Consider the following 23,750-nt stretch of genomic DNA (forward strand, 5'->3'; position numbering starts at 1 on the left):
GCTTCTTGCATCTGGTCAAAACTGTTTCTCGACATTTGATATCGGGCAGAACAGGTTTACTTTCCAAATAAATACTCAGTTTCAATTCTTTTCTGTGACCTTTGTTTCCAACAAAGCCGTCCCTAGACAATACAAATTTAATTACTGACAGACTATATGCGTTAACACAACTATATGAATTGAATATACGTAGTTAATAGAAGCGTGGAAGTATTGCATAGATATTCTCTCATATTTTCTTTCCTTGTTCCCTTCCGTTGAGTTCAACCATTCGATATTGGGTTAACCTGCTCAATGTCTGTATATTACAATCATGTAATTATTAAAGTTCCTACCACATCCTTTAGGCTGTTGAAATTCAACATTATATATAGACAGTCTATTTTGTAATCTCACCAGTAAAATTACAAATAACAATAGGGGGTGTCACAACTTTGCTGAATATATTCTACAAATGTCTCACCGTGCAATATTGTTTTATAGTCATGATAGTATATATATATAAATGTTTTTATTTTGTTGTAGTATGAATTCTAGATTAAAACTAATAGAAGCAACGTCATAGATTCAAAAGCAATATTTTGTTTCATGTATTCATCACACTCTAGAAAAATGTATAATAATGATTCAACATCTGTGCTGCTGCTTATTTGCCACGTGAATGCACCATATGTCTAAATAACATGCAACGTTTCGTTATTAACATTTTAAACGTGGTACTAAAGACTGACGAGTCAGAACTCTGGCATACAAACAGGTAACTAGATTTCTCTTACTTTAAATTCATGAATTCATTTAATTCGATTCTATACTAAGGCAATATGAAACTGATTTATTTCGACTGCTGATGTCCAATTCATAAACATGGGTAATGTGTTCCTATAAAATTGTTCAAAATGAATGACGCAATCCTTTTTGTTGTTTGAATTCATCATTATATATAGTCTACTTGGTAATTGTCAATACATGGATAGATGTGTTGCTAATGTACCAATTTTGCTGAAGAAATTCTAGATATGTTTTAATGTTGCAGTCCAGCGCAAATGTTGATGTGGCAGCTAGCACATTTTTAGAGATAATGCTTGTCCAACACTACACCATAAACACAACAATATTTAGGGACCTGTTTTTTGTTCACTGATCTTGATCCTTTTTCTACACGGATAGTGTACAAATTATTATTATTAGAGGTTAGAGGGTGATCTTGAAATCTCTGTCTATTTTCACACATGTACTGCATACAAAGCTGTCTACAGTTGTCCATTACAATTAACGGTAAAGCGTTTAAATGGTAATGCTCACATGCGCAAGTTTGACATAACTGATGCTTTCAACCAAATACCACTCCACTATTCGATCGATTTGGCATTTGCGTGTTGGTGGATAAATACTACTTTTTGTCTCAGTCTAGTTTGTGGACCCAGATCCAGTCCAAAAATCTTTTATTTGCTCTCACAAGACGTATGTTGGATAGCACCTAATACATTTGAAGTGAAATTCATTCTCCAATCATTGAACTATTGATCGATGGGAGACAATAGCAATGAGATCCAGGGCAATATTGACAATGATTCTAAAAACTCTTAACATTCCATTGGCACCTCATAAAAACTTGGGCCAACTCAAGAACTTGACTATTTAGGTGTTATGATCAACGCAAGAGACATAAGAGCTTTTTTGTTGCAAAATAAGGTATACAGGATTAAAAATAAAATATCAGAGTTTATGTCAAAATAGTCGATTACAAAACGACACTTGTTATTTCTGCTTTGTCACCTGAATTATGCAGCTAGATTGGTAATACCTGGCAGGTCCTTCGTCGCCAACCTACTGAGATTGGCTTCATCAATCTCACAATTGGGCCACTATGTCACCATGAATCAATCTTGCAATCTCGAATTAGCTATGTGGGGTATATTTATAGATTAGTGGAATGCTATTCACCTGTTAACGAACAGAAAAGTAGTTAGTGCATCTCACCTACTAATTTAAACAGATGCTTCGTCTACTAAATGTTTCAGAGGCTACTGGTTTTCGCAACACATGGCCAGCGGAATTAACTTTTTAACAACGTCATGAACTATTCAGCTCCATAACAGCTTCACACTGTAAAGATACTTTATGCAGCGTTTAACACATTTTTCAGTGCTTAACACTCACATCAATGCAGCACAACTTTTTATTATATTGGTTCAATATTTCTCCCTGGAAAACAAAATAAGTTTGCTGGTGCTTTATACCGTTTACAATTGCAGACGTTCAAAGATCTTGCACGAGATGCACATGAAAACCCAACATACTGTGTAGTAACTCGTGTTTAGCGCACGATATGCATCTGTGGGCTTTTAAAATATCTTCCAGCACGCGACCGACTCACGATTATGGTTTAGCCATTTTATTGTTTTGAAAGTATGCACAAAGTTCAACTTTGAACTTACTTGTAATTTCTGACTTAATTTTGCTTCTCATAACTCATTGTTAAACATTTATACCTCAGTGAATCAACTATTATACTTCACCTTGCTTTAGTGTGTATGCTTTAGATACATAGAGGCAGGCATTTCAAACCTAATACATCAGTACAACTCGTACAGAACTTATTGTTACGCGCGATTAAACGCAATCAATGTCAGGGCTCTAGGTCACGTCTTCCATCCACAAGCGAAACAAATATTCTCATATTTGCCACTCTCAGGGCTGGGGTGTTTACTCACTTTACTGAAGTTCTATGCAGTCTTTAATTTCAGTGGTTTTCTGTATATTTTTCTGTTCTGGTGAATTCACCGTTAACACATATTTGACAGCGAAATTCATCTAAACATTGAGGACGTAAGTTTTTGAGAGTGACATGCTGCAGGTTTTAAAGAATGAAAGCTTCCAAGTCAAATCAGTATCGGAAAGGAGTGATCATGAAATATTAACAGTCGCATGTGGCCAATTTAAGCTCTGCATTACTATCTTTCTTTAAGAGTGGCTGTTGCACCTTTACTTAGTGACCCCTATTTATTCCACTTTAATCTTTTCTCAGAAAACTATCGCATTGCATAGGCATTGCTATATACTCTGGTCACTCGTATTGAAGCAGCTTCCTCTGCAGCTACTTCAGGCATACAAAACCACACGATTAAGATATTCAGTCCTCTGTGACACGTATAATAGGTATATACATATTTTTCTCAGTCAAACAGTGGCCGCTGGTAGAATTTGGAGAAGGTGTAAAGCATCTTTCTTGGGGTCTTTTTGAGGTATAGCACATTCGATACCCTCATTTATTCATTCATTTTCAGTTTGTAATTGTCACTAACACTACATTAATCTCCATGCTTCGTAGACTTACAGCTCCGCTGTTTCTACCATATCTGATCAGCTCGACTGCCTCGATCACTAACTGGTCATGGTGTTGCAGCATCCTCGGGCTTCAACCACTGACTGACTGATAACACCATGCAGTCCCAGCTTCCGATGTTGCTACAAATAACTCAATTATGGCCTCCGCTGTATTTCACCTTCACCCGGTACCAATTAATAACTGTAGCCTGCAGTTACTGCTGCATTAACTAGCTTTTTATCTTACTACTACTTGTATGTATTTTACAGTTTTCAATACCAAGTGGTAGTTGTTGATTTTGCTACGTTTATGTGTGTTTGTCAGTATATACAATAGTTTTACAAATCTTTCTTTCCGCTGGTGATCTGGTTCTAAGGCATGTACGAATAATCTCAGCAGCGAGCCCCCAGTTTTGCCAAATACATTTCTGATATCAATCAAATCAAACATTTATGGGTTGTTGATGTTTAATATTAGTATTTATGTGTGTCTGTCAGTCAGTGCTGCCATTTCACTTAGCTAGCAACGAGTTTTTGACTATCGACCCCCACCGTCAACCCGTTTTTTAACTTAAAATGTAAACCACATTTCATATCCCCAATATTTATTTATTTATTTTCAGTTTGTAATTTTCTTGTTATGTAACCATATTGGTGTATGCATTACATCCTGGATAAAGGATATAATAATGATTGAGCAGCTGCTGCGCATTTACCACATGAATGCTATCAAACTAATGTTTCTAAAGTTGTTGTTTAAACATGGTACTATGTACTAGCGAGCCGAGTAAAATCGATTATACGTTCCCATTCAGTGCATAGTATGTTGTCAAATAAGGTGCAATCACCAAACCTATTTATTGCTCGATCATCAGGATAAAAAAATAAACTTGTTAGGAACAAACTGTGCGAAAAATCGTTATGAGTGTATGGTATTACATGGAAATTATTTTTTACTTAAATGATTAAAGATCATGATATTCACAAAATACCGACATTTATGATCGAGTGCATTCTACATTGAAGGCATATTGTAGGACGTAACATTATTATTTTACGCTTTACATGTACTAAAACGATGTTGTGTGGGGGTTTGCGGCTGACATCGCTCATTTGCATAAAGTCGAACGCCGCCTGTCACTGCACCGCCTGTCGTCTGCTGTTTCAATCTAAGTCCGGGTTTTGATTTTCAGGGACATGATGGTCAGAAATTAATTTATCGGGCTGCCAGAATTTTGGAAACAATCTCTGATTTATATAAGGGGAAATTGCGGCAGTCGATGGTTATCTGGTTTCAACTTTGTCCATTGAAAATCTGGATTAAACAATAGGATGATACAAACGATAATATATATATATATATATATAAAAAGTGTTATAGTCCTGAAACAATGCAATAATATACTTAAACTTTTGGCCAAAGAAAATGAAGTACAATCGTGTTGTAATAAATGTATATTGGTACAGAGGCGAATAGTAAGTTACCTATGTCTAGTAAAGAGCGATTATTTTACTCAATATGTAGATTCCAATGACACCCCTCAAGTAGTTGAAATTATAAGCGTGACCCCTCTTCAAAATAAATCAAACAAATCCTTGTCAATCTATTGAAACATAGTTGCAGTTAATTTCATCTTCACTTTTAAAATTTCGTCATGTACCGAAAGTAGGGATTATGTAGATTGTGATTTCAAACACAGACTAGATTTGTAGAAATAACTTTACACTCAATCAACATGCACATGAAATGAATGATCACTTGCTTTTTAAAACCATATCGCATTGTATAAGATGAAGTCAGATTTTGAGATCAAATCGTACATGTATTAGGAATTTATTTTATTAATCAAAAAAATAGCACCACACTGCGGGCCATGTTTTTATGAAGGTGGTAGCAATAACCTTTATACATTGCATGATTGTAAGCTGTTGAAACTACCTAATTTTACCTTTTTCAAATATATTGCCGATTTTTGGAAATGAAAAATTATTATGGACGTTTCCAAAGAAAAGATTTAATATCTAAGCATGCTTTGGTATATCTTGATCACACTTGATAAAACAAAGAGCTCCACGATGCACCATAGGTCAATTTATTGCGTAATACGAGAAGAAAAAAAAAGGTGATTGATTATAATAAAAGTCAAAATTCGAATATTTTTTTTTTTTTGAAAGCTGACATGACGGATTTAAATTATACCAGTTTACAGAATATAATTCTTAAAATATTTGCTACCTGTTGTATGTTAAAAACATGTATTACACATTCCATATAAATAATAAAATAATACCATATAAATAATAAAGTAATACCATTTAATGTAGAAAATCAATTCAATTGAATTTTCCTATTTAAAAATGAAAGCTCAAATATATTTTAGTGTTTTTATTCCACACTAAACCTTTGAGGAAGATCAACCGTTTCAGTTTAGACTACGTTATTATCATCTGTGTTCAACAACATTTACATGTTGGTAGGTTTATACTAAATCTGTATGACAACGATGAGAATACGCCATACATTCGTTATGATGTTCCACCAGATTCACATGGTTATGGAAACGAAATCTAAACAGCAATTCTAGATATTAATAGAGAAAGCATAGCAAACATAATTTTAAAGGCGGTGAAGCATTTTTTTGTTGAAAGTCTATTGCCCTTAAGGTACTTGAATGAAGTGGCATAGCCAAAAATAGTACGGCTCCCCTTGTTGTTTTTTAAACTGCACACCCCTTCGATGTAAATGTAGAAATGAAATGATTCAAAAGTATTTCATGTTACTGTGTTTATTTAGTATACGATAATTGTCTTTGTTGTGCAGATACAAGATGGTTCGAGTGTGGATATTTACTTTTATAATGGTGTGGCAAGTTTATTCTACGATTTCTTTGGTAAGTATTTAGTCTTAATTTTACTCAATGTCAGTTTGTTGTAAAAAAAAGTAATTATTAAGACTTTATATACACAGGTACACGTGTTTTAAAAACTAAGGGGTGCAAACAAGAGTCCATCTATATGAGGGATGTCTTCACACAGTTTACTTGTTACATAACGTTCGACTAGCAATTTAAAGAAGAAGGTGTTACGACTTCAGAATATATATATTTATATATCAAACAGAGAAATGTGAATCGTCGTAAAACAGGTGTTTGAATGCCTCCTCTTAGAATAACTTCATGACAGACAATATGCATGATTTGAACTTGAGTTGACTTCGAACAAAATTTAGCTAGCTATAATAATTAGTTGCCACTGGGAGAGCCAGTTTACACGACATGATAAGACTTCCAAGCAACGCATGCAGCCAGGCGAGTATTTAAATTTTTATTCGTGACTCATTTTAAAAAGTTTAGGATCAGTGTCGTTCAAATCAGTCCTGTATTTTTTTTGTTTAAGCTGTGATCGTATGCCGTGATTTCATATTTATGCACACTCTTCCCATTGCCAATTTTGAGATAATTGTGCCGTTCTGTGTCTTAATTGAAACAATTTAGTTTGTGTGCATTTAGCCAAGCAAAAAATTAAGTAACAAATAAATATGAAAGAATCATCTTTTGACAATATTTCTTTATCTGTTTAAAGGTCCAGACTGACAACAGGCAGCTTGACGTGGAAAAACGGGTGGCACTTAGTAAGTATCATTGATATATGGGATTTGTAAACGTGAATTACATATGAATATTGGCCCTATTTCATTATTGTGTCCATATTTTACGATTATACGATAATATTTATTTATTTATTTATTTTTTCATTTATTTTATTTTTTTAATTTATTTATTTTAGAAGATACTGAATGTTGGAAGTTATTTTGTGGCGTATGCTTGGAAAATGCTCATGCAACTTGTTGCTGGACTGTTTACAGAGGCTCTGGGGAAGCTACTCTATGCCCTGGAACAGAAAAGTGTTGTTATAACCGTAAGTTTATTACATTACTAAGTGACTCAATATACCTGTTAAATAATAACTTAAAATGTAAACCACAAATCAGTCAGCTGTCGTACAAGTGTTAAAATAACTAATATGACTAATATTAACTTCAGGGGCGCCATCTTAACTGTATTTCAACCCACAAGTTTACATAAAACGCAACCTTCCCAGGCAAATGATTCATTTATGTAACTTTAAGACAAATGTGCATACTATTCGACTACATTGAGCGTTGCATGCAAAACCTCATTGGGCCTACAACCTAGAATAGATTCATCACAATTGTCATCCAACAAAGGAGGCAATCTGCGACGGCCTAACAGTTTAAACAATAGATTTTTTCGAATATAAGCAATAATATATAATACAAATGTGCCAAGTAACACTACCGTGACTCAATTATTGACCGTTGGGGCGTAGTATACGGCATTTTGACGTCTCATGTGTGTATTGTGTAGCGTATATTGCAGTGATAATATATGTCTAATTGTGTCTATAATCAATATATAGTCTATAATTAGTGTCAGCCAACAGTATGTGGATTTCGCAGTCAATTTGTCTTTTTGGTTAAAACTGTCACAAAATATGCAAACAATAGCAAATTAACAGAGGTTTTATAGATCAGAATGAAAATACAATTCGTTATAAGTAACCCACTAAAGATAATCTCCTTTTTAAACACTTCTAGACATGAACAAATACATTTAGACACTGTATAGTATATTTTCTCCTTATGTCACTGACCAAATGTTGGTGAAATTGTCATATACCCTTATCACAGGAAACAATGGTAAAACATCTAAAAACAAACAAACCGTGCTTTTTCCACTACATTTTGTACATCGTTCAGTATCCTTGTGGAATGTTACATACGAAAAAATAAAGCAAATGAGTGAGTGAGCTTTGAAGGTAGCACTGATTGTGAATGAGTGAGTGAGAGAGTGAGTGTGTGAATGAGTGGGTGAGTGAGTGTGTGCTAGGTGGAATACAAATATGGTTATAATTGTTTAGCCATCTTTAAGCCCGTTATATATAATTGAGTCGGAGTCTAAATATTGTCTGCTTTGCAAGTGGCCACACACCATGACGAACGCCCTGTGGTGACATAAAATCGCAACATCTATCGCTTTATAGTTACAAAGTTGGTAGATCTTCATCGTGTTTATGTCTTCTAAGTTATTTTTCTCTGTTTACAAATTTTATTTATTTATACCTATTGTTATCGTTTTGTTATTGTTGTGCAAAAAATCTTTCCGGCAGGAGATAGTTTTATGCAATTAACTTCTTTTTCTAGCCCATAATATAATATATAGTTCAAAGCGACACATTGTCTGCTTATAATTTATTAGAATAAAAAATATATAATGTTGGACCTGTGTAATAGTTTATGCTCTGGTCCAATAATATATATTTATTGAGTAAGTTATGGGGCTCAGCATTTAGGATTATTTCATTATACACATTCACAATTATGACAATGGGTATTGACTGTTTAATTGCCATTAAAACTTGGTTTTAAAGTAAATTTGTTTTTGAATGGTGGGTACGATTTGTGCTCCTAACGGTAAGGTGAACGGTCAGAGTTTACGTTCAATCATTATTATTTGTCATTATTCACATCGAATACGTTTATAACAATATGAACACGCTGCTAATTTCAACAAATGAATATGGACTGGGTCATGTGACGTCATTGATGATTCAGACATTCAATTTTCAATAAATTGTAACAGATATGCACTTCATGGATGTTGTCCAGGAAGATGGATACATTTGGATGATGTTTTAGCTGGTCGAAATGTTATTGTTGGATTTAGGGAGCATCGAGTTACACAACTCACGGCACGCATAATGTATAAACCACGTCTAACTTTGCAAACCCAGGACTAAACTATAACTCTATGTTTAATTAACAATTTAACCTAGCTTTTTGGTCTGTGTAATAATTACATTTATTAAGTAACTCGAATGTTATGTCGCAGTTAACCGAACATCGAGTTACATTTATAGTTGAACGGACAATTATGTGAGAGTACCCCGACCCCATTCAAACAGTTCTAGAAAAAGGTAAATATTTGATTCAAGGTGTGCCTATGTAATTTAAGTTAAAATTTGATAAAATTGTCTTGATTTTACTTCATATTTTCTCACCATAAATGCAAAGCCTCGTTTTAAAATGAACACTACCCGTGTGTATGAGTATGGTACACAAGTGGTCTGACTACTATAATGATTGATATTTTGCAGCTAAATGGGAGCACAAGTGTAAGAACAGAAAACGATCTGGTAGGTGAATATGTGAATATATTAGTTATTGTCATATGTCGCATATTGTCACACAAAGCAACATAACGTAGGTCAACACACACGTACACTGATAGTATTTTAATAGTCAACTACTCTATTAACTATATTACAAACTAAATGTTAGATCATTAAGGTGGCGAGAAGAAAAAATGAATAATAGTGTAGTTGCGATTAAGGCATTATCCGTTAGTTACTAAGCAAGCCATGTAACTATAACGTTTTCGGAATGCTGAGATATAGAAGAATACAATCGTGCACTTTCAGTATTGCTATTTTCTTTCAAGGTTAAGTTACGGAAGTTCCCGTGAACCTTGACAAGAAATTTTTGCGCGATGTTCTTTTTTAATTTTTTACTGTTACCTTACAAATGAATTGTTATTTCCGTCTTAGTTCTGGAGATATAGCTTATCAAACTTGAAGTACTGAATTTCACGGAAAGGTGTCATTTTGTGGCATATCATCTTGAATTTTCAAGGTGAATGTTCCGGCGATGTACTCCACTATCACCTTGAAGTATTTCATTAGGAATATGTGTATGTGACAATGCCCTCACAGTTTGGAATCAGTTTATCAACAGCCAATCATATTGCTTCTTTCATCAACGCGCTTGGCCAAGCTATCAACATTGTCGGGGCGGAGCTAAGTCACAAGACGCTTTAAAGACGCGCACCACTCAACCATGTATTTTTATGGGCTCTGCGCGAGCTGATGTGGAACGCCGGTCGAAAAGCCGTTGAAAATAGCTAAAATCGAAAAAAACAGCACAAACTTAACTTTAAAGAAATCCTAAACAACCAAATTTAAATATGTTGTATATGCAGGGTAATCTTGTTACACGGTTCAGGGGGTGTCAACGACCATCCCAAAGTACTGTTTTCTGAGAGATTTTGGCCTTTGTTTTCACCGTGATAGTTGCCAGGCGCGCAGTGAAAATGCTCGCACAGTGGAAGCTGTGTTGGCTTGCAATGGATGTCGAGACAATACAATATTCGGACAAAAGCCGTTCAGGGTACTTAGTTCCGAGTCTGATGTGTTCGTTTTTAGTCGCACTGGAAATGGTAAATCATTATGTTATTTACCAGCCTTGCGACCATCGAGCGTGGTAATAGTGTTGAGCCACTGTTGAGTATTATAGAAGAGTAGGTGTTATACCTCAAACAAAGCCGACGATGAAGACAACAGAAATGCAAAGCCCCAAGCGCTTTTTGGTAGTCATTGTAACAAAGCTTTCTATTGGTCGGTAAACTTTCTATCGTGCAACCACGTGACATGCACGGTTATGAATAGAATTACCGCACGGTGTTGTGGAGGGAGGAGTGTTCGAACGGAGCAACACCGTGCAGGCGGACGATGGTGGCATATTTAAAGGAGGTGATTACATGCAAACGAGAGGTTTCCGTTCCTATATCCCCGCAGCTCCATGGAGTTCCGAGGAGCTACTTCGCCCTCAAAATTAGAAGTGTCATTTTAAGCACATTTTGATGTGAACAGATGGTGTAATTTGTGCATCATTATCAGAAAAGTTCGCCGCAAGATGACAATTATAATAGTGCCTATTGTTTCCGTAAAATGTAATAACAAGTTTCGTCGTATTTATAATCAAATGTACGTTTTTGTCGATGATACTTTATGAATTTATTATAAGAATTTGATCATCTAAGTTATTCTGTGAAAAGCGATAGAATGTCACACAGAAAGTGACAGAACTTGGAAGTTTCAGCGAGAGTGAGTGATAAATTAAAGAAGGTAGATAGCGTATATGGCCGCTAATTTATTCAGGGCCTATGTTATATGTGATACCTTCAAACAATACACAAATGACTTGGTTATATGCATGTATTTAACCATAACTGGGTTTTGTGAAATAAACTGAATTTAGGCACCAAATTGCGCACAGTAAATTTCGATATTTCAATAATTATAATGTGTTATATAATATACAATTGTTAGGATATAAATGCATTTTTCCTAGTTTCCTCTCACGCTATCTAAATGTAGATCTTGAACTTATACGGACTGTAGTCACTTCCTGTCGGATTATGCATAATTATTATGATATCCTCTTTGGTGAATTACAGCTCTAGAGTTTCTAGATATGAAACGGGACACATCGAATACTGCTCAGTGTTCCAAATGTGTTGGTTTTGGTGACCCTCATATACATACCTTCGATGGGACAAAATTCGATTTTGATGGATATTCATCGTCGTATACAATATCTAAGAGCGAAGATGGTGCAGAATATTATTTCAAAATTGACATCTCAACTGGGGAAGGAGTCCATCCCAGGGCACCATATGTGATCACTGGTGTAACCATCTTGTCTGGAAATAAAACATATGTATTGTCACGAGACGGTGATGGGGTTGACCAAGTTATTAAGGTAAATATGATGTAGCTGATGGTGAGGTGTTTTTAATGTATGTGTCGTAAAACGTAATTTACACAAACTAATTGGTCAATACTAAGTTTGAGTTTTCATCAAAATCAAATTACATCAATACTTGATTAGTATCTCTAAGTTGTAATTGAATATGAATTAATGTACATTATGAATCAATCTTAGCCCTTGTTTTACTTTTACTTCTCATAAATTACATAAAAGATATAAAATAAGTAAACTGCGATGCTGATAATATTGTTTGTCATGTTGCCGACGATAATTCGGAATCTGTTGCTGAATATGACAGTGTAACGTGGAGAAAATTGTGAGCTGGGTTGCCAAGAATGGAATGAATGTAAATGCGAATGCCATCAAAACGAACTACATGTTTATACGAATGAAATGTCTAAATCACGCTATATAACACACTATCAATGGAACACCAATAACAGCGGAAACGATAATATTTGGTGTAATTGTTATTATTTATTTATCAACATGGACTTATAGACTATTGCAATTTCATATGGTATAATAGTGACATTAGCAGCGCTTCCTCGAATTACACAAATGTGGTGCGAGAATCATTACAAATATGACAGTATGCCACGCCTTCTATTTACAGTATAGTATAGTATAGTATAGTAAATTTTATTTGATACAAAATAATGCATGGAAAATGATAATGTTAGTAGACTATCATTATACAATGACAAAGTATTAATAAATTGTGTACGACTAGTTATTAACCTTTGGTTCTTACAAACCAATAATGCATGTATTTTATCACCAATAGCCTTGTCTTCACACAAATTACAAATTCTTTCCTCTGAAGGAATGCCTTTGTATCTTAACCATTCGATTGGCAGTGTATGAGCAGAGATTCTAAATTTGGTTATACTTGTTCTGTGATTAATATTTTTTACAAGTTCTAGATATGGCTCAAATTCATATTTTGATTTAAATGTCTTGTAAATGCGTCATTTATTATTTTCTATTTTTTGGAGGGCTGGCAACCACTGGTTATCAATATAGGTTTTCTGTAATTTCATTTTTGTTTGTATACTAATGAACTCTACATTATCATGTACATTTGATATGTCCTGTAATTTGTTCACAAATTCTGTCCATGTGTTGCCATTTAGTTTGCTTTCTGACTTGAATGCACATTGAACTAAAGGGCTAAATTCTGAATTTAATATTCTCCTTTGGTATTTTAGCATTTGTGAACATATATCAGTGATGATTGGGTAGCAATGTTACTGGACCTTTTATGTACAACGAGTGTTTGCTTGCAAAATTTGCAGTTGTTCAAATTGTAATTAGTCATTGAATATTTTTTTGAATGAATGAATCATTTTCAATAATGTTACAATTTTTTGATTTAAATAACTTAAAGTTAAAAGCTGCCCATACTTCCGATCCATACAATATGATTGGCAGAACTGTACTTCTGAATAGTTGTATGACATTCTTTGGTGAAATGGTATAATTGTGCAAGTTTAGTGTCTGTCTTAGTGCACCTAGTGCTCGCTGTGCTTTCATCACTAAGTTATCTATTGCTAGTTTATAGTTTCCACTGCTATGAAAGATAATTCCTAGGTATGTATAAGTGGAAACTATCTCTATTTGCTATTACCTAAATAAAAATTAAAATTATGACTTATGATTCTACCATTTTTTTTAAATATTATGATTTTAGTTTTATTGATATTTACCTGTAATTTCCACTTTTCACAATAACTGTTTAATTTGTTATTACTATTTTGGAGTCCTGTTTACATGATTGCGAAATTAAAATGAGTTACATTTTTGAGACGTATTTATTACTACAAGGCTGTTTCAGCTTTCAAATGAGTAAACGGTCAACGGACACGTTTACCAGCAATGCTAGAGGCAAACGAGTTATATGACGCTGGTGATATGGTACTACCATGACCAAACACTGTTTTCCTTTGCAATGAGTTTCTCGTACAAAAGACTGTAGTCGTGAAACGAGCTACACCAACATATTCAGGCTACTTGAAGCGTGATTAATTTTTAATTCTATTTTTTTTAAATATACCTCATAATATTTCATATTTGTTGGTTTTTTCATTAATTGTATCTACTGTAGAACACGTTGAAATAACTACATGCAATTTTAGCGGATTTGACTCTTGGCATGAATTAACAGAATCTTATTTTAGCTAAAGTGTAGACTATTTCCTTGTGAGAATATACATTTTGTTAAATTAGCTACATCTTGAATTAGCGAAATTACAGATTAGCCAAATTAGCTAAAATAACATGCTAGCTAAAAAAAAACATGTTTTACAGTATATCCAGAACCTCTCATTTTAATAGCCTGAGCATTGTGGTAGACAAGGCTTTGTTATTATTATCAGATATACAATTTAGCAAAATCCATATCATTATACATGAATTTCAGATTGTGTAACATTACTCCTGTCATCTCAAAATATCTTCTGAATTATCGAATGCAAGGTTTAGTCACAGATTTCCCCAAAACAATGCAATGTAATATTGAAAATGATTTGACAATGTACTGATTGAAATTTAAACTTTTCCCCCAGGACGAAAATGGTGATGATATAATGCAAGGAGAATTATTTCAAGAAGTACATAATGACATCCTTGCAGTTCCAGAAAATGACACTGTTATTGAAATTCGAATGGAAAACGCAGTAGTTGTAACGTATACTGGACCGAAGTTGACTATACGCATACCAAGTGGTCTTAATTATGTAGTTGATGGTCTGTGTGGAAACATGGATGGTGATCCGACTAATGACTTCAAAAATGCTGATGGAATTACGTACAATGTCAGCAGTAAAACTGGGGCAAAGGATTTTGTTGACATGTGGAAGAATTGAGTGAGTATCTACACTTGGTGGTATTCACATTATCTTGGTTGGAACGTTTCCAGCATCCACTCCTGATGCAATACTTGCCCCTGGCGCCATTTGCAAGACGTCATTTGAGTAGATATATACTTATGAATGCCATGCTACACGTATTATCTATTTATGTCTGTTGAAAATCCAATACATGGCTATTAATTGTGTAACAGCGCCAAAAAGGACCGACTAAACTTGGTAATTTATAGAAGAACTGTTGAACTCGTGGAGCTAGACAAGTTTCCTTGTTTTGTGACAAACAGTTCAACACATGCATCTACCATGTCATTCATATATCAATATTGTTGACAAAGAATGATATGTTTTTCTTGTGTCATGTTTAACTATTGTAGGTCAAAACCTTCACATTGACAGCTTTCAAAAGTTAAATAAAATTATTTGTCAGCAAGAAAATGCAATTAGTTGTTACTCACCTGAAATATTAAAACTCGGAACATAAATAACAGAAAAACTCCGGAGAGTTGATGGGTATGTCAACGATTTGTAAATGCGCAAACAACGATGGCTAAATAAGATGAATTACAACCAAGACTACAACATAATATACCAAGAACACAAAACACTACTAATATCCTGCGACTAAAGTTTGGCAGACACCATATGTTGTACTTTTTAAATAAAATAAATAACAATTGTGATATATATATATCTATACATTTCTCAGTTTTTGACAGCAAAATTTAATTGTATATTGTCGTTTCGCCTAATTTAATAACTTTATTTTGGTTTATTTTCAGGCTGTTAAAGAAGATTGATATTGGAATAATTTTGATTTTACATTGGTCAGATTTGGTGAATCGAAATGAATAGTCAACTTATTCATCGACTTTATCTGTTTCTGATTTATTTGGGAATAATCAAAACAATTATAATCTTAATTAATTCACCAAAATTTAAATATAATGAAATTAAGCATGATATAAACAGCATGATAACATATTGGATATAACATTGTACTTTTCGATTTTGGTTTGAATAAATATGGGTAAAATAAAATAATTACCAGCATAATGTACGCTCGTCACTCGTAAGTTTTAAAGACACAACGCATCACAATGTTCAGCAACTATGCGTTATGTATATTTTGTTTAAAGGATGGTGTAATGTCACAATTGTAACACAATCTTGCTTAAGGTAAACTGGACGCGTGTCATTTTCTAGGATGATTGAGACATTGGAGAGAATCTACACACTGCTATTTATATTCCCGATAATCAAGAACTTCACAAAGATGCATGATCCAGGTACAAGTATAGTCTATGTTCAGTATAATTATTATTTTGTTTTTTGCAATATATATACAACATTTTGTGACTAAGCAATACATTCAATCTGTAAAAATGCTCAGGTTCATCATTCTTAGGTAATACATTTTTGGAAGTGATTTTTAATAAAACTACTTAGAATGAATATTTATCACTAGATTCGACAACTTAGCGCAGCGACTTAAGGTTGATACCACTTATTCGAACTTCATAGTCGACAGTGTTATTCAAATATTGGCTAACAAAAACCTTGTGACATATATTTTTTGTATACGATCAAACACAATAAACACAAATCATCAGGTCTTTTGCTGATAAGAATTAATGTGAACAAGTATATCATCGTCACAAGTTCATGTCGAGTCACAAATAGGTCTAAGCATAGTAACAGGCGAATCTCGTAAATAATGACAAGGAGTTTCATATTGTGGTATCACTTACACAGCATGCAAAAAGGTTTGTCAGAAGTTGGATTCCAAATCACGCCTACATTCGTAAACTGTGACTTCAACGCAGCGACTTAAGTTTGATACCATTTATTAGAAATTCATGACCGTCTGTGTTAGCGTCTGGATGAGTTTTTATAATCAAACGTTTGCAAAGGTAACAACATCGTTTTAATTTGTACGAAACATATATAATTTATATACTTATTTTCAGCAAATCACATGTTTTCCAGCTCAAACTCCTACAAAATGTATGTAAACAAAACATACAGATTTGTCAACCTTACTACCTTTGTGAATATACTCAGAAAAGCAGCCATTTTTGAAGTGTCTATTCGAGGGTTTCCCAGAGCCAAGTGTCACCAGTACTTGTCCACAAACAAAGCTTCACACATGAATCTAACAGCTGTTGTAATTGATGTACACCCTCTCACATCACATGTGGTAAACAAATACTGGCTAACAAAAATCTTGTGATTTGTGATACGAGCTGTGATAGACTAATTGGTGGTATTTTACCATTAGAACGCTCTGTCTGCCTGTAATCTAATTGTTATGCTATCAAATAGTTAAATGACAGCAATAGCTTTTTTAAGACTATAACAATTCTTATCAACAAATACATCATTATCGCAAGTCCATGTCGAATCACATATCAGTCTAAGCATAGCAACAGGCGAAATCCAACATTGTGGTATAAATTTTACATCAGAACAAAAGCTTTGTCAGAAGTAGGATTCGAACACACGCCTACATATATAGACTGCAACCTGAACGCAGCACCTTAGACCACTCGTCCATCCTGACATATATTTTTTGTATACGATCGAAGACAATAAACACAAATCATCTGGTCTTTTGCTGATAAGAGTTGATGTGAACAAGTATATCATCGTCACAAGTTCATGTCGAGTCACAAATCGGTCTAAGCATAGCAACAGGCGAATCTCGTAAATAATGACAAGGAGTTTCATATTGTGGCATCACTTAGACATCATTCAAAGAGGTTTGTCAGAAGTGGGATTCCAAATCACGCCTACATTTGTAGACTGTGACTTCAACGCAGCGACTTAAGTTTGATACCATTTATTAGAAATTTATGACCACATGTGTTAGCGTTGGGGTGAGTTTTTATAATCAAACGCTTGCAAAGGTACAAACATTGTTTTAATTTGTACGAAACATATGTAATTTATATATTTATTTTCAGGAAATCACATGTTTTCCAGCTTAAACTCCTACATAAATGATGTGAACAAAACATACAGATTTGCCAACCTTACTGCCTTTATGAATATACTCAGAAAAGCAGCCATTCGTGAAGTGTCTATTCGAGAGTTTCCCAGAGCCAAGTGTCACCAGTACTTGTCCACAAACAAAGCTTCACACATGAATCTAACAGCTGTTGTAATTGATGTACGCCCTCTCACATCACATGTGGTAAACAAATATTGCCTAACAAAAACCTTGTGATTTGTGATACGAGCTGTGATAAACTAATTGGTGTGTATTTTACCATTAGAACGCTCTGTCTGCCCGATATCTTATTGTTATGCTATCAAATAGTAAAATGACAGTAAATAGTTTTTTTAAGACTATAACAATTCTTATCAACAACTACATCATTATCGCAAGTCCATGTCGACTCACATATAGGTATAAGCTTAGCAACAGGCGGAATTCAACATTGTGGTATGAATTTCACATCATAACGAAAGCTTTGTCAGAAGTGGGATTCGAACCCACGCCTACAGATGTAGACTGCGACCTGAACGCAGCGCCTTAAACCACTCGGCCATCCTGACATATATGTTGTATACCATCAAAGACAATAAACACAAATTATCGGGTTTTTTGCTGATAAGAATTAATGTGAACAAGTGTATCTTCGTCATAAGTTCATGTCGAGTCACAAATCGGTCTAAGCATAGCAACAGGCGAATCTCGTAAATAATGACAAGGATTTTCATATTGTGGCATCACTTACACATCATTCAAAAATGTTTGTCAGAAGTGGGATTCCAAATCACGCCTATATTTGTAGACTGTGACTTGAACACAGCGACTTAAGTTTGATACCACTTATTAGAAATTCATGACCGCCTGTGTTAGCGTTTGGGTGAGTTTTTATAATCATACATTTGCAAAGGTAAAAACATTGTTTTAATTTGTACGAAACATATGTAATTTATATATTTATTTTCAGGAAATCACAAGTTTTCCATCTGAAACTCCTACAAAAATGAGGTGAACAAAACATACAAATTTGTCAACCTTAATCCCTTCATGAATATACTCAGAAAAGCAGCCATTTTTGGAGTGTCTATTCGAGAGTTTCCCAGAGCCAAGTGTCACCAGTACTTGTCCACAAACAAAGCTTCACACATGAATCTAACAGCTGTTGTAATTGATGTACGCCATCTCACATCACATGTGGTAAACAAAACATGGGCTAACAAAAACCTTGTGATTTGTGATACGAGCTGTGATAAACTAATTGGCGGTATTTGACAATTAGAACGCTCTGTCTGCCTGACATCTAAGTGTTATAAATAGTAAAATGACAGTCAATAGATTTTTAAGACTATAAACATTTTTATCAACAACTACATCATTATCACAAGTCCAAGTCGAATCACAAATCAGTCTAAGCATAGCAACAGGCGGAATCCCACATTGTGGTATGAATTTTATTTGTAATTGATGTACGCCCTCTCACATCACATGTGGTAAAACAAAACATCGGCTAACAAAAACCTTGTAATTTGTGATACGAGCTATGATAGACTAATTGATGGTATTTTACCATTAGAACGTTCTGCCTGTATGACATCTAAGTTTTATGCTATCAAATAGAAAAATGACAGTCAATAGTTCTTTAAGACTATAACAATCTTGGCATTTTAAAATTAGAACGCTCCGTTATGGGAAAGCCAGAATTGGAATTGCATATTACAGCGGATGACATGGTGGGAGGGTGTACAAATCCTATGCAATCTGTGCAGTCTCTGGTAGCGTTGCTTATCTATGCGCTTCAAATACGAACACGTGGTCAGTACCATGAATGAGGTTTGATTGACTAACCTCATTTAACCTCATGAAACGCTGGAATCATGTACATTCGGTTTTGAACCCTCCTCTGTCTACTGTGGTTATTTAAAGACTGTACACACTTTCTATACAAACCTGAACACCTGTATGTATGAGGCAAGATAATTTTAATCTAGCAAAGGAAACTACATATACATACATGTGGACAGAAATGATTTTACACTAAATGTGTCAATTTCCTTACTCCCTAGACTGATTTTAATGGTACAATTCATCTTAAATATGCCACATCATTACTACATATTGAGGAGGAAATGGGCAGTGAAGAGGAAGATTGACTGAAACAAATCCAGAAACTGTTTTTTGTCGAACCGCCTGGTCTTGAACTGATATCACGGCTTAACTCAAAATCCCACAAACACACTGATATACGCAAAGCAAACTTTCTAGAAGTAATCTATAGTAGAACAAGTTGCATTAATGCTATATTTGCCATCTTTATTTCAAATTAGATGCAACCATGATCGTATTAGTCACTTAAATTGAGTTTTCCTCGTGATTTTAAAAATGCCTTGATCAATAGAAGCCTAAATTACAGGGTAATATTAAAACCAATTAATCCATTTGACAGAGGGTAATTTGATCACAACAGATATTAAAACATGCTGCATTTCCCTGTAATATTAGTAGTACATACTAAAATAATAGGCCAATTCTATCAAGCCTTGCTAGATTCAAATCCAATCAGAAAATTCGAAATACAAATTATTACTCACCAATACTACATGTGCACAACGTAGTCAGTGTACTGAATATTCAAATAAAAGTTATCTAGCCTACAACACGTAAAGGGCTAATTGCATTGAAAGTTTTTAGAATATTTTAGAATATTTTGACTGGGGAAATTGGGAAAATAAAGCATTTGATGGTATGCAAGAGCCAACAATTCCAGGAAAAATATTTAAGGCATATGATTAAGAAACCATGAATTGTGTTAACTTAAATAAAATCTGTCGTCAAACCGTAGGGCCCTCTCGACAAAAACATCACAATTAAAACAAATATTTGGAAAATCGGTTACATGATGATCAAAACAAATGTTTTATACACTCTTCACATTCTCCGGAATATGAAATAGCCCCTTAGTCTTCACCACAGACGCACTTCACTTCCTGTGAAACAGTTTAGAGATTATAGAGTTTCAATGTGTTTTGTCAATGATGTTAATCAGCTTTTTTAATAGAATTGTATGTTTAGCAATTGCTAGTTTGAAATTGCCATGTCTGGATGATTATATTAAACAAGGACATATGGAATTCAGCTTTAAGCTATTTATAGGTACACAGAAAAACAGTTTATACATCAAGACATGTGCCTGAATGCATAAAATAGTCTCCGAATCTGTTTAGATTTGATGTTAGTAAATATAAAAAAAATGGGTCTTCCTCAACAATAACGTGATCTTCATCTCGGTTTGGGCAAGTCATGATTTGGAACAATCTGTATTGATATGGCGCTGATGTTATATGAGTTCAGGGATGATTGAAAAAAGTGAAATACTTCAGAGCAAAGATGGTTTAGTGTAATATTTGACAGTATTATTGGTGGCAACATGCCTCTTAGAATAAACGAAAACTTTGTGGTCAGACAAAATTGTACGTTTATATAGTCTCCTCAATAACCATTCAAAAGATCCATATGAGTGTGGTCCTGGGAATTTGACAACAAATAAAAATAAGGATGGTGCAAACGGTTAAGACCACATATTTAGATGATATAAGAATAGGAAACACCACGGGAAACATATGTTTGGTGAGGGCGTAGTCCAGAACAACTCTCTGATATCCAATGATGTATTTAGAGCTCACTTTAAGGTAGCGAGAAGTGAAAAACTAGAAAAAACATTTTATCTTTGGTCCAAATTTACTGTGCGCGATTTATTTGGTGCGTAACTTCAGTTTATTTCCAAAATCTAGTTGTGGGTAAACACCATAATTTCCATATCATGTTGAGAGACAGACTGAAGACAAATGATTTAATTTGCATAACAGTTTGCTGACCATCCAGCTTTATCCCTGAGCTTTATTATATCCTGCGCAATCAATAAATAGTGTCCGTTACGCGATAGCATTCGTAACACAGGCATACATTACGCTATGGTATTTTAAGCCTTTCTTTGTGTTTTAATAACATTACATATCTTAGGAAGAAATTCAAAAATGAAAAAAACCTGTTCGCTGAAAATGTCCAACGCCGTTAAAAGAGATCTAAATGAGAGTGAACTGGGCTAATATTATAGTTATCCGCAGAGTGGTTTGACGTACCTATCGACAGTTACAACAAAAGTCTGCGCTAAAAATGTCCTGAGTGATTGTCAAGGTGACACCGACAGTTCAGACGACGACGAAATCCTGGATACAGACGCTGGTTCATGGTAGAACTACAGTCTGTAAATATAATTGGCAGTGATATATTGATGTTTCGTTACTGTAAAAATACGAACATCCGCCATGGTTGAGGGGGAGGGTCGTCGTTACATGCAACTCTGGCGTCGAAAAAGAGTGTACATTCTTTCGATGTAAATCGTAAGCTGGTGACCGCAGCTCGTGGCATTCGGAAGGGTCGTCATGCAATGCATAAATTTAGCCGTTACATAAGATTACCGCCTCTTCTATCCGGAACCACTCTTTAACACCTTCCAGCTCGTGGTTCTCTGTGAGCATGGTCAACGCCATATTTCGTTTTTTCGTCGGGAGGAAAAAACAGTGCAGACTTGGAGCTAATTGGATATAACAAGTCCAATAACGGAACACTCTCCATAGGCTGAGAGTAATGCAAAAATATCTGTACTTGAAGGCATGTATATCCCGTAAGTAAATATATGCTGTCATGATGGCCAGCCCTGTGTTTAGAGAACCGATAGTACTGTTGATGCTGTTCAATATAACAAAGGGACTTGAATAAATTAATTGATAAGTACGCCATCTTGTTCAAATTAGCACCCACTTTCAATGAAACTTTTTCAGAAACAACGAACCAATTGTTCAACAACAGTTTTTATGGAAACTAAATTTTGACTATCATAACTAATGAAGATCTCATCTTTTAACACTTTTCTTTACACTAACGATGTATAAATTACACAATTTATTCGCCACAAAATGAGCTTAAATATGCCACGAGAACATGGAGACTTTCATGAAATTTAGTTTATAAAGTTCAACGGACTATGAGACACATACAAATTCCGAGACGTCATTTAAAAGATCATTATCTTCATAAAACAACAGAGAAAGACCAGAAAAATAGAAAAAAAGAAATCTAGAAACGGCCAATCCCGCAAAAAGCTCTATGTTTAGGAGGTTCACGGGAGCGATCGTAACCTAATACCCTGAACAAAATAACACGAAACACATTTTAACATGATCGCATTCTGCTATATCTCAGCTTTCTAAAAACATGCTTAAATAGTAACTGGCGAGGAAAGTACAAATCTCAATTAAATTATTACTTGTGTTTTCTCTCGAGAAAATAATGTTTTTAAATAATTCACAAACGGGAATGCATAAGTTCAAATGTCAGCTGGAATAGCTTGTGAGAAATTTAGAGGTGATACATATATTCCACTGCTTATACGTCGTACTTTGAAAAATCACAGTGAGAGTTTGGCAGCTGTGACTAATTCTGTTTTAATTACTTGATTAGTACCGACAAAAAATCGTCGGGGGGAAGTGAAAAACAACATCGTTCTCATAGGCAAGTGTCGGGTTTGGGGCACCGCGGAGGGCGCTACTCACGAGACCTCGCCAGGATTGGAAAACATCCAGTGTTGAGTCTAGTCTTGGGAATTGGTCAACCAATAACAATAAGAATGGTGCAAAAAGAGAAAACGAAGACAACATAATGAGAGAAAAAGTACAAGAATGGGAAACACCACGGGACACATGGGTTGTGTAAGAGCGTGGTCGAGAACAACTCCCTGGCTATGATGTTACCTACATAGACACGGGTTGCTTCAATTTAACATGAAGGGAATGTTTTCTAATTAATTCATCCATCAACAAATCACAGTCACAACTATTTTGTACAGAAACGGGAATGCTTGTGTGAAATTTAGAGG

At 34.6% G+C, this 23,750-nt stretch overlaps 1 protein-coding gene and 1 non-coding gene across 2 annotated transcripts; one reads left to right on the top strand and one right to left on the bottom strand.

Annotated features, from left to right (window-relative positions):
* The first annotated feature begins 718 nt into the window (after positions 1–718).
* LOC146740470 (mucin-2-like) lies at positions 719–15,879 on the top strand. The gene is made up of 8 exons (XM_085501668.1): positions 719–757; positions 6,149–6,218; positions 6,910–6,958; positions 7,114–7,245; positions 9,505–9,543; positions 11,643–11,947; positions 14,524–14,823; positions 15,606–15,879. The coding sequence occupies exons 2-7, from the start codon at positions 6,156–6,158 to the stop codon at positions 14,821–14,823; spliced, it is 888 nt and encodes a 295-aa protein (XP_085357794.1). The 5' UTR covers positions 719–757; positions 6,149–6,155; the 3' UTR covers positions 15,606–15,879.
* Positions 15,880–18,300: 2,421 nt separating this feature from the next.
* Positions 18,301–18,384, bottom strand: TRNAL-CAG (transfer RNA leucine (anticodon CAG)). Its single transcript has one exon. It is a non-coding gene; the product is annotated as a tRNA-Leu (tRNA).
* Between the last annotated feature and the right edge of the window lie 5,366 nt (positions 18,385–23,750).

The sequence above is a fragment of the Saccoglossus kowalevskii genome, chromosome 7 (assembly GCF_978046115.1).
Source record: "Saccoglossus kowalevskii chromosome 7, keSacKowa6.1, whole genome shotgun sequence".
Taxonomy (NCBI): domain Eukaryota; kingdom Metazoa; phylum Hemichordata; class Enteropneusta; family Harrimaniidae; genus Saccoglossus; species Saccoglossus kowalevskii.

Excerpts from the sequence above, each read along its gene's own strand:
- LOC146740470 (XM_085501668.1), top strand. The coding sequence starts at position 6,156 with ATGGTTCGAGTGTGGATATTTACTTTTATAATGGTGTGGCAAGTTTAT. Across the intron at positions 7,246-9,504 it reads AGAAAAGTGTTGTTATAACC|CTAAATGGGAGCACAAGTGT; the intron begins GTAAGTTTATTA and ends GATATTTTGCAG. Across the intron at positions 9,544-11,642 it reads TAAGAACAGAAAACGATCTG|CTCTAGAGTTTCTAGATATG; the intron begins GTAGGTGAATAT and ends GGTGAATTACAG.